At 56.7% G+C, this 13590-nt stretch overlaps 1 protein-coding gene across 1 annotated transcript; it reads right to left on the bottom strand.

The window, feature by feature from the left end:
• Positions 1–8556: 8556 nt before the first annotated feature.
• On the bottom strand, positions 8557–13326 carry LOC111153474 (iroquois homeobox 1). The gene is made up of 3 exons (XM_022512497.1): positions 9734–13326; positions 9289–9361; positions 8557–8977 (listed from the first exon to the last, which is right to left on the bottom strand). The coding sequence occupies exons 1-3, from the start codon at positions 11004–11006 to the stop codon at positions 8920–8922; spliced, it is 1404 nt and encodes a 467-aa protein (XP_022368205.1). The 5' UTR covers positions 11007–13326; the 3' UTR covers positions 8557–8919.
• Between the last annotated feature and the right edge of the window lie 264 nt (positions 13327–13590).

Below are 13590 nucleotides of genomic sequence, written 5' to 3'. Positions count from 1 at the left end.
CTCCTCTTGGTCCCACTGCCTGTGCTTCCAGAGCTCACCCACGGGGTGGCTGTGGTCATCCCAGCCGTCCCATGCATCTGGAGGCTGGGAGGGGTGCCCACCAGGGCTCAGCCTCCTGCTCAGTGAGGTGAAGCTTCTGGGACCCCCTTCCACCTGTCAGCTCAGGTGCTCAAGTTTACCAGCTGGGAGACCTCCGAGAGCAGTAAAACCCTCCCACCAACAGGCTCTGCAAACCTTCGTTGACAGATTCCAGCGTCTAATCATTCTCACTGCTGCTGGAAAAACACCGGATGCTTCCGGGGGCCCCGAAAAGTCCCGCACTGGGCTCCTTTGTACAGGAAAGAGATATAATTTCCAGCACACTCGAAGTGTCTCACTCTCGTCGTCATTACATTACATTTCATCATTAAGCATCCCCCCCCCCAAATAAGGTGTTGTCTGCTTAGTAATCTGAGGTTCAATTTACAATCTGCAACTCTACACAGTGCTGAGCAAGGAAAGAGACTGCTGACCTCAAACAGCCTCACGAAGAGGGACTGGGTGAGCAGAGCTCGGGAAACTCCTGGAGGAAAAGCAAATAAACAAAGGGACTTGGAGGAAAGCACCGGCCGCGGGGACAGTGATGCATACAGAATCAGGGGCGGCGGACCGTCCAGCGCCCAGAACAGAAACTCTCAGTCAGGGACTAATGAGTGTAAAAGTGCCCCTAAAATGTTCCAAGTTGGAGGAGTCATTCCCAACCTACTCGGAAGTTAGGTGGGAACAAGAGATCTGATGAGAGGGTGGCTTCTGCACTTGCTTGTATCTGAGCCCTGGGAGGGACGCGGGAAGAACGTGACGTGGATCTGTCCAGCTGGCTTAGTGACACACGACACACGCATGGCGGGCACAGCACATGGACACCCCCCCCAGGGCCACGGAGGCCCCTCTGGGGTGCAGCCCACACTACAGCTGAGATCCAGCCCTCTCTCAGCGGCGTTGCAGGCTTGTGAGAACACCAGACCGCCCTGGCCGGGAGCCCTGGTGTCCGGCGCGGTATGGAAGGGTCAGCCGCCTCACTGGGGTGTCCGCTATTTTAAGTGGCAGATCTTTCCTCCAGAAAGCAGCTAAATCCTAGCCACGTGTCTGCCACAAGGTGGTTCCACTTAGGAGTGGTAAATAAACACGCGCATTTATAAACGAATAAATAAGAACTGTATGCAAGAGCGGCGAGCCTTAGCAGAAACCCGAACTCTCCCTGCACATCTTCCTCGGAAAGTCCGTTTTCAATTACGCCACACTGAACGTACATTGATGATAATGTGTTTGCATTGCTGGCTTTCATTTTATTTTTTTACAACTCACCGCAGGATAGCGAAGTCAAAAATATACCATTCTGATCAACAGAACACATCTGGGGTGAATCCACACAGAAGCAATTAATTTCCTGGTGGTATTTTTACACTGGGGGCCTGATGCAGGTCCCCATTATACAAACAAAAAAACTCCAGACAGCTCCTGCTGCCTGATAAAAAATAAATCAGATGGCGGAGGGCTGTTTGGCCTAGGACTGCTACAGGCTATGACTTGTAATGAGGCTCCCAACACTAATTATGAAGCTTATTAAGGAGAATCGGACAACTTGTCCTAAAGTGCAGGCTATCATCACGCTGGAGAGGGCGGGCCTGCTCTAGCGACCCTCGGTCACCTGGCTGAGCTGGGACCCGGGTGGCACCACAGGGCTGTGGATCAAATCCCATCAACAGTAGGATTGCCCTCTTCAGCGAATCAGTCCGGATAAATCTGATAGAGGGGCAGGGGAGAGTCCCCACCACCCGCTGAGGGTTCCCACATCGGAGTCCTCCCTCCTGGCGAGCATCTGCCCGGAAGGGTGCGGCGCTCCATTGTTACACTTACTCCAAACCCCGGATCTTCTCCGGGTCTGAGCGCAGAAGCATGATTTCGACGCGCTCTTTCAGAAGGGTAGGGAAAAGAAAAGATTAATAAAGATGTTATGAGCCTGAACCGCTGTGAGATTTGTTTAATTATTCCCCACAGGACTGCCCCAGCAATCTGCTGACATTTAGCCCCGACCTTGCAAATCCTCGGTAAATATTAATATATCAACTCAAACAGGGCCCGTTGTTTTATTGGTTCACGGAGCTCAGAGAGATTCGCCACAGCAGTAGGAAATCATGTGTGGAAGTGAGGAGGCCGGGCGGCTTTGATGCCACCTTCTGCTGCACACATGAGCTGGGGACAGCAACAAAATGGCAATGCTGTTCCTCTGCCTCAGCTGCTGGACCCTTCAGATGCCTTCGCTTCCCTTTGTACGGCGGCTGGAATCATCCCAAAACCACGGTGGCAGGAGATCAGAAAGGAGGGAGACGAGGCCGGCAGAGAAACCGCACGTTATTATCGGAAAGGCTGGAAATTTTAATAATGGGGAAGGTCCGCCCTCCAATCTGACCATCTTGGCCACAAGGGCAGACCAGGACGAGGGCGAGGAAGGGGAAAGCATCCTTCCTCCAGCCCCGGGACCAGCCTCCCGTTACCTCCTCCCTCACTGCCCACTACCCTCCTGGACCCAGGTCCACACAATTCCATGTGCATATCTGAGAAGGAAAATTATATCCCGTTTTGACCGAGGGTTTGCTGTAGGGGTAAAAAAAAGAAAGAAAGAAAGAAAGATTGCTTTTAATTTTTCCCCATATGTGCTGTGGATGGTGATATTTGGGGAGGTTGTATTTTCCTTGTTTCAAAGTTATCTCTTATTGACTCATCTCCTGAAAAGCATTCTCAAATCCCGAGAGGCTGGATGTTTGCTGGGGGCCCAGGAGGTCCCCCAAATTCTTGGGTGTAAGAAAGAGGGCGGCCTGGGCCACATTTGGCTTTCAGATGTACTGGGCTGCAGAGTCAATGCGTGATTAATTTTATTCATAAAAATGTTAATCACTTCATTGTGAGATCTTTTTAACATTCAGCGCGGGAGCACCTTTTTAATTTCTCTTGCCCACCGTCTCGCAGATGTATTTAATATTTTCAGACGCCGCTGCAGCTACCCGAGGACCTGGCAATTAAGCATACGCTTAAAATTCAAACAACAGGCGAAGCTGCCTCGGCGACAAACAGGCCAACAGAAGGGACCGGCCGCGGAGGCGCGCCGAGCTGCAGGGGCCGCGGGGAGCCGGGAGAGCCGTCCCTCCCCGCAGCCCCGGGCGCACCACGCACCCCGCGGCCCCAGCCCCGGGAGCCTCGCCTGCGCCGAACGGCGGCTTCAGGCCGAAGGAGTGAGGCAGGAGTGGGACCAGCTCCTCGGTTTAGGGGACTGTCGCGGCGTTACTGCGCCGCCGGCCGGGACTCGCGGCCGCTGGGGACCCGGGGACGGCGGCGCGCTGGCGCGGGAGACCGCAGGCTGGCGGGGTGCGCCGGTTCCCCCCACCAGGCCCCCGGGCGCAGCCCGTCCGTTGCGCCCCCGCATTCAGGCCCTGGGCGCAGGTCGCTGGATAACTGGATTAGGGGATCAGAGACACCCTCGGCGTCTTCAGAAGCCAAACAGCTCACGGAGGGGGCTGGCCCTCGCGTCCCGCCCCTGGGGGTCAGGCGAGGGCTCGCCCCCGCCCGCCCCCGTCCCCGCCCCTGGGCCCCGCGCGCTTCAGGCCTCCAGCCTGGGCGCCTTGTGCGGCCTGGGAGGCCCAGCGCTGGGGAGAGGCCATCCAGGCTCGCAGCTCCCTCCGTGCACCCCTTCTGGGTTGGGGCCACCTCACTCCTCTGACTTCCCATTCGTGATAATTCCAGAATTTTAGGAAGCCCGGCGGGGGGGGGGTGCTCCGGGGGGGCCTCCTCTGCCTAGGGCTGCTCTGCGACTTGGGGGCGGTGGGCCTCTTTCTCCATTGGAAACAAATGTTATAATATGAATGTTACAACTGCTGTTGGCACAAAGACGAATATGTTGGTATTATACATGAACACATTTCCTTTGACCTAAAAGTTACTTTTTAAAAATTTCTCTTCATTAGAGAATAAATTAGAACAACATTTTCCTGGGCTCTACAAGCACTGTGGGCAGCAGGCCTTGTGGTCACTGTCCTCACAGGTCAGCCCACCTCCTCTGCCCAGCTCTGGGCTCCCTCTAAGACAGACCGTTTTGCCCATTTTCAGAGTCCTTATTGAGAGAGGGGGATGGGACATGTATCCAGCTTCCTTCGCTGGTGCACAAAAGGATGCCAGCAGTCCCCCAGGGGACCTTGGGAGGCCTTTCAGCTCTGGAGTTACAATTAGAGCCACTGGTTGGTGGACACCCTGGAGAAGACCTGGAACGCTCTGTGAGCCCCACCTGGCTGAGCGGGCTGTGGGATTGCTACCGGGGTTTTGACTGGAGACCATTCACCCAACGCCAGGGCTAGGATGAGTACTCGTAGGCAAGGTAATGTGTCCAGGAGCACTGCTCCATCCCCAAGGACTTTGGGGGACTCCTACAAGGGGCTGAGTGCTGCCACCTCCCGCAGGGCACGATTCCTTTATCTCCCAGCTCCTTTTTCTAGCCATCCATTCTGGATTCCAGACCCAGGGCCCTTTTCCGGCTTGCCCTCCCCAGCTGGAGCAGCCAAATGCCACAAGCTGTGCGAGGACTCTCCCCCAGGATGCTTCCCTGGGGGCCGGTAAGTCATGGGGCCACAAGACAGGTGCTCCGTGTCAGGTAACCCAGACCTTCCCCTCTCAGGTCCCTGGAAACCTGAGAGCCCAGCTGACTGGCATCACAGTGCTCAGTCCTGCAGTGTGGCCCATGTGACACGGCTCTGGTGGGAGGAGACCTCCGGAGGTTCCAGGGCCTTCCAGGCCCCTACTGCCCACGTGCTCTAAACCTATTCAGAGCTGTCCCCACCCAGCCACCATGGGCTTGGCTTCCTTCCCTCCTATCCAACCTCCAACTTGGGGTAATGCAAGATTAAAATCCCATTCCCCACGGCAGACTGGGCCCTGGCACTTTCAGGAGAGCATTCCTGGCTCCAATCTTTCTGTATCAGTGTCCATAAACCGTTGGTCTCCGGCTGGCAGCTCAAGTCCTACCCAGACCCTGGCTGGGAGCAGCCAGGCAACCTCCAGTCAGCGTCCACCATCCAGAAGGAAAGCAAAGAGGGCAGCTAGGAAGGACCAGAACCTGACTCCCCAGCTCAGGAGAAGGGATCTGGAAGAGGGGTAAAGGCCAGCCAAAGCCTCCATGTTTGGGGACTGAAGGCCAGTATCTGTCCCATGGGACCCGGGCACTGTGGTCACCCTGTCCTTTCTCTCTCCTTTCTCCTCCTCTTTCCCTCTCGGGCTTCTTGGCTCTCTCGCAGAGCCCCATCTACAAGGACGACTGAAACTTTATAGGCCATGATTCATCGGGTGGCGTGCCCCTCGGAGCCATGGCGCGTCTTACATTAATCAGTGTCAGACCACTAAAACCGAGAGATGAATATGAATTCTCCATATTGCAGGCGAGATAAATGTGCTGGTGAATATAATTGATCGGAGGAGGGAGGGACGGATGGTGGGAACAGAGAGATTTCAGACTCCAGCATCCAGCAGGTCATTGGCGGGTGGGACCTGTGCCCACCCCGCAAGTCTTCAAGCTAGCAGCATGCCTGCAGGAGGGGGGAATCTGGAAGGTATGAGCTTCTGACCATCTCCTTGTAACCGGCCTGCCCTGGACCAGGAAGAGAAGTGTTTCCACACAGGATTTGCTACCCTTTCCAACCAGAAGACTCTACTGGTTCTGTCCAACCAGTAGACAGAAATCCTCTGCCCCAGACTCAGGCTATCCTTTCCAGCTCCCCAGTAGAGCAGGGGGCACCAAGTCACAAATACTCATCTCATGTCCATCCCTCGTTCCTACCCCTTTTCAGCTTCAATCTCCTCCTTGCCAGTCACAGAACTACCACGACCATATGAAACTGTCCCTAGGCATGCATCGAGTATGAGAGCACCTTTGCACAGGCAGAAAGTTCCAGAAGAACTTCTGCTTTGGCTGTAGAAGAAAAAGAGTTTTCTATGTTTACTCCCAGATATTTCAGGAGCTGAAATAGGGTGCACAGCAGGTGCTCCCCCTGGGGAGCCCTGCCCCCTCGCACGCACACTCAGGTGGCTGTGATGGGGAGGAAGGGTGGTTACAAACCATGCACGAAGAACAAAAGTGATTTTTCAAAGCTTGATTAAAAATTCATCTCTACCTCTTCACTCGAGAAAAACAATTCTGAAGATGGCGATCTGATTTCTTTGCGTGGGAAACTTCAGTCAGCGGGGGGGCACACACAGACCCTTCAGGACTTCCAGATCACTGGGCTCCCAAGTGTGGGACTCAGCTGGTAAGCACATGCCCATCCAGCCTCCCGGGCAGCAGTGTTTGGGGTCCCAAATGTATTGGACAGGAAGAAAGGGAAGAGCAGAGATACGGGGTGTGCAAACAGCCGGTGCCTGCATGGGCTGGCCTATTTGATTCCGGGACGTGGAAGCCTGGAGGCTGCCAGTGCAGGGCACTCTGCCACCCACCTGAATCCCACCTGACGCTTCCAGCAGTTACCCAGGAAGGTTCGACCAGCGCAGACGCCGGAGCACCAAGTCTGTGCTCTAGGAATGCTGTCCCTCACCACAGGAACAAGACACTCCTAGTCAAAACACATGCATGCCAAGTACACAGGATCTATCTGTCCCCAGTGGCCAGGGGGACGTTCGAGGATCCAGGCCGGGACCTCTGGAGTGGGGAGCTGAAGGTGCAGTGGCCCCTGAAGCCCCAGTGTCAAGGGTAGAGCAGGTAGTCCTCTCCAAATCCCCAACTTGACCTGCCAATGAAAGCACCCTACCTAGGACCTGGCACCCACTCCCTCCCCCCACAAATGCCAGCAGGCCAACCAGCAGGCCCGCCACCGCACCCCCAAATTACAAACAACTGGTGGCATCCGAGATCACAGAGAAAGCCCGACCACCTCAAATCGAGGCTCCCGCCCACGACGACTCCCAGGCCCAGCACCCCAGATCTTGCGCCACGGCCTGGCCCGAGGAGCCACATCCACGCCACGGTCAGGACCCCATTCCGCTTCCAGCCCATAGAGGGCGCGCCGAGCACGTCCATCGGATTGGAAGCGTCTCCACCTCGGCCGCAGCCCCAGCGTGCCCGCGGGTGCCCGCCCTGCACCCGGCTCCGCGGCCCGGCTCCTCCCGCGCCCCCACGCGCCCCTCCCGCTTGCCCCGCACCCCCTCGTGCCGCCTGTGCTCGCTCTCCCGCGGCCTTCGCGCCTCCTCTCGCTAAGCCTCCTCCAGCCTCAGGGCCCGGAGGGCCCCCCCCCCCAAAGGGAGGAGGACTACGTGCGAGGGGGCAAGGGGTGATGGAGGACGACAGGCATCCGCGAAAGAGCAGTCAGTCCCCCATGGGGTGGCATCTCCACGGCCTCCGCGCGAGCCGCCTGCTCCCCGCCACAGAGGAGCCGGGGCAAGGACAGCGGCCAGACTGTCCCCTTCCTCGAGGCGCCCCTCGCCGCCACCAGCAGCCCCAGACAGCTTGGACCGGAGAGCCGACCTGGGTGGGGGTCGGGGAGGTCCTACCCCGTATCAGGGACTAGTTTTCTTCCCCCCTGCAGCTCACATCCTCACTTAGGGTTTTGTGAATTTTGTATTCTCAGTGTTCACGAATGGGCGGCATAAAGTCATCTGTGCCCTGTTTGAAATGCAGGCTGTCCTGGCGCAGCCGCGGGCCGCTCTGAGTGCCCAGAGGCCCAAACCCTGACCTTGACAGTTCCCCATGGTCCTGGGCCATTTCCCACCCAAGCGCATCCCAGGCCAGCTCCAAGCCCTGCATTGTCCTACCTTCTTCCCAGCCACCTCTCAGACCCTGCCACCAGAGGGTTATTTTTCCTGTGCTCTCTGGGTGTGCCCAGTCCAGGGCTCATGAGTTTAAAGGGGGGCCCCTGGGAAACCAGAGCCCCCACTCCTCTTTCTCATCCCGCAAGGCTAGGGCAGTTCCCTGGCTCACACGCCCAGAGAACTCCCGAGCTGTGTCTCAGCCGCCCATCAGGTCCGTTTAAAAGAGCCTTCCAATGTCTCTCCACGTTTGATTTCACCACGTAACTAAAAAATGCATTCAGAGACAAATTTTCATACTCCATTTTGTCCTCACTCCACCCACAAAACAACCCGACAGCAAGATGCACTGTTGAGACAACTAGTTATAAATTGATTTCAAATCCAAAGTTCTCCTTTGGGGACATAACTGGAAATTCTTTTCATTTTTCCCCCATTGTTGCCCACTTCAAGAAATTGGTGTATAAACTGCTGAAACGCAAACTCATTTACCTCCGGAGACAGGCGTGCCCCCAGATAAATGTCTAAGGGTTGGAAAGAAACTGCCTACAAGAAAATACCCTACTGATCCTAACAAATTCACCAACCACCGAAAGACTTGAGAAACACCGGAGTCTTCCGGGAGAAACTCCCCAAGGAGCCTCTGTTCCCAAACCCAGGGGCATCTGGGCCATGCCAGCACTGCAGGATTCCGGACACCCCTCATACACCCAGCCACACACAGCAGCGGGAGCAGTGGGCATCATTTCATTTAGTTTATTAGACAAAAATATATGATTTAGACAAGTTCGCTGACGCGCTATTTACAATCTGAAATCACTCTATATACAGAAAGAAGGGGGAAAAAAAAAAAAGACACAAGCACGTGGGGCATTTACCGAGCGGATAGTCCACCAGAGCCTGGTGACAGCCACCAGAGCTGGGGGCAGAGGCCAGGCTGCCCGGACGAGCCCCTTTCTGCAGAAAGCGATGGATGGGAGTCGTTGACGTCGTGGCCATATTTGTCTTTACACCAGTCTGAAATATTTGTCCTAATTCCTCCCTCATCCCCTCCCTCCCCAACTCCTCCCCCCTCCCCCCGCAAAAGTAAAAGAAGACCCTGAATCAGGCGGACGGGAGGGCTGCTAGGATCCGCGGCGTTCCCTCCTGCGGGGCCAGCGAGCTGCGGGGGAAACACAGCGAGACAAGAAGCACGAGAAGTCAGTGATGGACGCCGCAGCCCGGCGGCACCGGTTCTGCCGGCCGAGCGCCTGGGGGCGTGGCCGCCTGCCGCGCGCGGCTCCCGGGTCGGGAGAAACCGGGCGCAGCCAGAGGGCCCCGCGCCCAGCGCTGGCGGACAGCGCCCCTTCCGCAACGACTGTGGGACGCTGCCGCCCGGCCCTGCTCAGCCCCCCAGCCCCCGTACCCTCCTCCCCGCATCCCCGCTCCGCGCCGGCCCCGACCACACGGAGGGCACGAGCAAACCGCACTCACTTGTCGCGCACGGGCTGGAAGGGAGATTTTAACTGCTGTGCCGGCGAGTCCGGCCTGGGGACGAGGTCTCTCTCTGCGAGGGAGAGGGAGAAGCAGAGCGTTAAGAGACGGGTGTGTGAGTGTTAGGGGCGGAGGAGTTGCTGCCGAAGTGCGCGAGCCTCTTCCCCACCCACTCCCTCCCTCTCACAACGAGGACAGGGTCTTAGAGAACCCTTCACCCCTCACTAGGCAGGCCTGCAGGTAGAACTCGGCTCTCCCCAGAGGGCCCAGGGCCTCGGCCTCAGTGCCCTAATCCAGGCAGAGATCACTGCTCATCCCCGGGCTGGGCTGCCACCGCCTCTCCCCTCCGGAGCCGGCGCGCCTCCCGCCCCCCACCCCGACCATGCTACTCCTGGGTTCTGGATTCCTGGCCCGGGGCGAGGCGGACACTCCCGGGGCGCCATACCTGGGAGCGCGGGGCTGCTGCGAGCAGAGGCCTTGTCACCGTGGAGCACCCCCGTAGCAACAGGGACTGGGGGCTGCGGCGGCGGCGGCGGCGGCGGCGGCGGCGCGGGCAGGTGCGGGCCGTGCGGCGCGGCGTGGGGCGCGCCAACGCCCAGGAAGGAGCGCATGTTGAGCAGGGAGCCCTGCGCGAGGAACGCGCCGTTGGTCCAGTTGGAGAACTTGCCGATGTGGCAGGTGTACAGTCCGTGGCTGGGCAGGAAGGCGGGGTGTTGCAGCGGCGCGCCCGCGGGGGCCCCGTGCGCGCCGGGATGGCCTGAGGGAGGCGGCGGCGAGGCCTTGGGCGCGCCGTCGGGGCTCGTGGCGGTCTCGGCCAAGGACCAGATCTTGGGCTTGCTGTGCGGGGCGCCCTGCAGGCCACCCGACCCGCCGCCGGGACTCAGCAGGCGCGTGCTGCCAGGCTCCGGGACCTCTTTGACCAGGCCCAGGGGCGAGTCCTGGGACTTGAGCGCGTCGGCAGCTGCTAGCGGCGAGCCCTGGTCTCGAGCAAGGGTCGTCGGTGCCGCCGGCGCGCGAGGGGCCTCGGCCTTGTCCTCATCATCCTCATTGCTCTGGTCGCCGTCATGCTCGTCGATTTTGTCGATGTCAATGCTCTCCAGGTCTATCTCCTCATCGTCCTCGGCCTTCTCGGGGTCGCCCTCTGTATCGCTTCCGAAAAGGGCACCGTCCTCCTGGTCCTTGCTGCGCGCACCCCACGTCACCTTATTCTCCTTCTTGAGGCGGCGGCGCGCGTTGGCGAACCAGGTGGACACCTGCGTGAGCGTCATCTTGGTGATGATGGCCAGCATGATCTTCTCGCCCTTGGTGGGGTATGGGTTCTTGCGGTGCTCGTTGAGCCAGGCCTTGAGCGTGCTGGTGCTCTCGCGCGTGGCGTTCTTGGGCCGCCCGGGATCCCCGTACTGGAACTGGCCGTAGGGGTAGTAGGCTGGCGCCGTGTGGGCTGCGAAGGTGGCAGGGTGCACCCCAGGGTTGTCTTTGAGTTCATACTGTGAGCCCTGCAACCACACAGCCCACCGAGGGAAGAGAGAGAGAGAGCAGGGGTTGTGGGGGGGAGGAGAAAGAGAGAGAGAGAGCGCGATGAGTCCCCAAAACTGGGAAATTGGGGAAGAGCGGCTCTTGTCTGCTGGAGAACATGAAGGCCCCCAGTGCACCACCCAGGGAGGAAGTGACGGGTCCGAACCATTAGCTGCCTCTAGAAACTGAACTTCACCCATCATGAAGAGGCTGTTTTTTGTTTTGGTTTGGTTTTGCTTTTATTTTTATCTTTATTTTATTTTATTTCATCACTCAAGAGAAGTTCCAGAATCCATGCATTTCCAGAAGACCACAGCGGGAGCCGTGGCCCCACAGAATTTCCCCAGGCATCCCTCAGTCCCCTCACCCCCACCACTCACAACAACTTCAACAGACCTAATTTCCAAGTTTATCTCACACTAACGAGAAGGGAAAACCTTTTAACTGCGCTGATAAAACAGTTTCTCCAAACGTACAGAACCTAAAGCCTAAAGCCCCTCCCTTCGACCCTGAGGGGGTCAAGCAAAATAAACCATCTCGGGTTTTCTTTGGGTCCAAATCCACCAGCAATTTAAAATGAAAGCACACTCTTTTTAGCTCCCAAATTAATCTGCATTTAATGGTTCCCCACACTTAAAGGTCAACCATGGTGACAGGTAATTTAAAATTTTAATCCTGGCCATCATCAACAACAAAAACACCATTTTTTTTTTTTTAATACAAAAGGAGGGCTTAACTGGTAAAATATTAACACGAGGGCCCAGGAGTCCCGGCTGTGAGAAAGGGAACCGCTCTCCTAGGCCTGTTCTCACTTACTTTATCTCTGAAGTTTGTGACGCGGCGAGAGGAAGCTCGAACTGTTCTCAGGCATTTAGAAGCCGTGATTTATTTGTGACCAATATTCTTTTTATCATCCGTAGTAAAACACAGTAAGTCAAATTATCCCATCAGGTTTTTTGGTAAATAACATTTTATCTTTCTAACAACCTCATTAGGCCTCATTATTACCATAAATTGCCCAGACAGACATTCACTCACAATTTTATCTTTTGACTTCCAAATCCCCAATCTTAACGGCTTGGAAACCCAGGCCTAGAATCAAGAGTTTGCGTTTAGGTTTACTTTCTGAGAATCAGAGGGAAAGCACTATCAGATACTCACACCTTTTGGGGGCTATTTCTATATTGTTTCCCCTTAGTTTAAAAAAAAGAAGAAGAAGAAGAAAAAGAAGAAGAAGGAAGAAAGAAAGAAAGATCTAGTATCTTCCTTCCCTGCCGCATACAATGGGTGCAGAGTCCCACCACACAGCTCCCTTTCTCTCCTACAAATACTCGGTTGGGGGGGAGGGTGTTCCCAAATAGCACACATCTGTATTCAAAATCTGTTAAAATTTATAATTCTCCAAATAAACATGGTCCAGTTTTTACGTTGGCAGAGGGGGTTTCCAGACTGAGAAGTTGTAAAGAGCAGAATATTTATTTGACTAATTAGTTTAGTGGTGGATGCCACTGAGAAAAGGTTGCCCTGGCCAGATTTCGTTTTTGCCCAATCTTTGCAAAATGTACTTTGCACTCTTCTAATTATTTTGGTTGTAACTGTAAGGACGACATTTCGGCCTCTTCTCTACCCGGAATTCTTTTTGAAAGGATACCTTGTAAATCTCTCATCGCTTCCCTGGCATCCCCAGCCGCCAGAACAAAATGGGAGCTGATCTTTTTCGATAGCAAGCGATCTCAAAGGCAGCTGGGGCCGCTTTCAGAGAAATAGCCTTTTCTTTCCAAAACTACAAGAAAAAGTTACAGAAAAACACACCAGCCGCTTTTCTCGCTTACAATTGGCGGGTATTTATTTCCTGCCTCTTCTGGGGAGAGTGGGGAGACAAGGGGGGGTGCCTGCAAACTGCGTTATCCCTCCCGCCCCAGCGCAAGAGGGGGCTGCCTCCCTGGCCCCCAGCTCCCCGCGCGCAGTTCAGCAGTATCCCGAAGTTGAAGCGCGACCTTGCAGTCAGACGAAGGAAAATGGATCCTTTGGGCCGACAGAATGGCGAATGCCCCGCGGAGAATTAAATTTGCAGCTCCCTCCCCCATCTGACACCCACTGGGACGGGAGACTAAGAGGACAGCATTTATTTTAAGCCCAGGGACTGTTTTCTTTAATCCTCCATTATGTAACGCGGAAAGAAAAGTGCTTTTCATTCGGTGCAAAAGAAATGAAAACTTCGGCAACTTACGAAAGTCAAAGCAAACACCGTTTCACACGCCAGAATTATTTCCAGTCCCCCCCGCATCTCAAATTAGCACACACTCCATAAGAGACCCCACCCCGCCCGTCTGGTCTCCCCATTGTTAGGTTTATTTTGATCAACTCTTCTAGGCTTTCCAGGGTTCCCTCTGCAAAGTCGGACACAACTGGAGGAGGTCCACCGAAAGGGGAGGAAGCGGGGTCTCCCCCGCCCGGCCCCAAAGCCAGAGAGGTCGCGCGAGCGGGGTCCGCCGGCCAGTCCCGGGCGTCCTGCGGAACCCGGCCGAGCTGCCGGAACCCCGCCCGCCCGCCCGCCCCGCCGCCACCGCCGAGCCGGGGGCGCGAGCGACTTTGGCCCCAACCTCCGGCTCGAGCCGCGCGCCCCGGGCCTGCTCCTTCGGCCTCCCCGACTCCCGCCTAGACCCCGCTCGCGGCCCAGGCCTCCTGCCTCCCCCGGGCCGAGCCGCAGGGGCGGTCGCCCGCCCGCCGCCCGGCGATCCCGCCGCCTCCCCCGCCGCCCCGGACCCGCGGGCCGGGCCTCCCGCG

The sequence above is a fragment of the Enhydra lutris genome, unplaced genomic scaffold (assembly GCF_002288905.1).
Source record: "Enhydra lutris kenyoni isolate GAN:26980312 unplaced genomic scaffold, ASM228890v2 scaffoldscaffold32, whole genome shotgun sequence".
Taxonomy (NCBI): Eukaryota; Metazoa; Chordata; class Mammalia; order Carnivora; family Mustelidae; genus Enhydra; species Enhydra lutris.
This window is presented reverse-complemented; position numbering and strand designations above follow the sequence as displayed.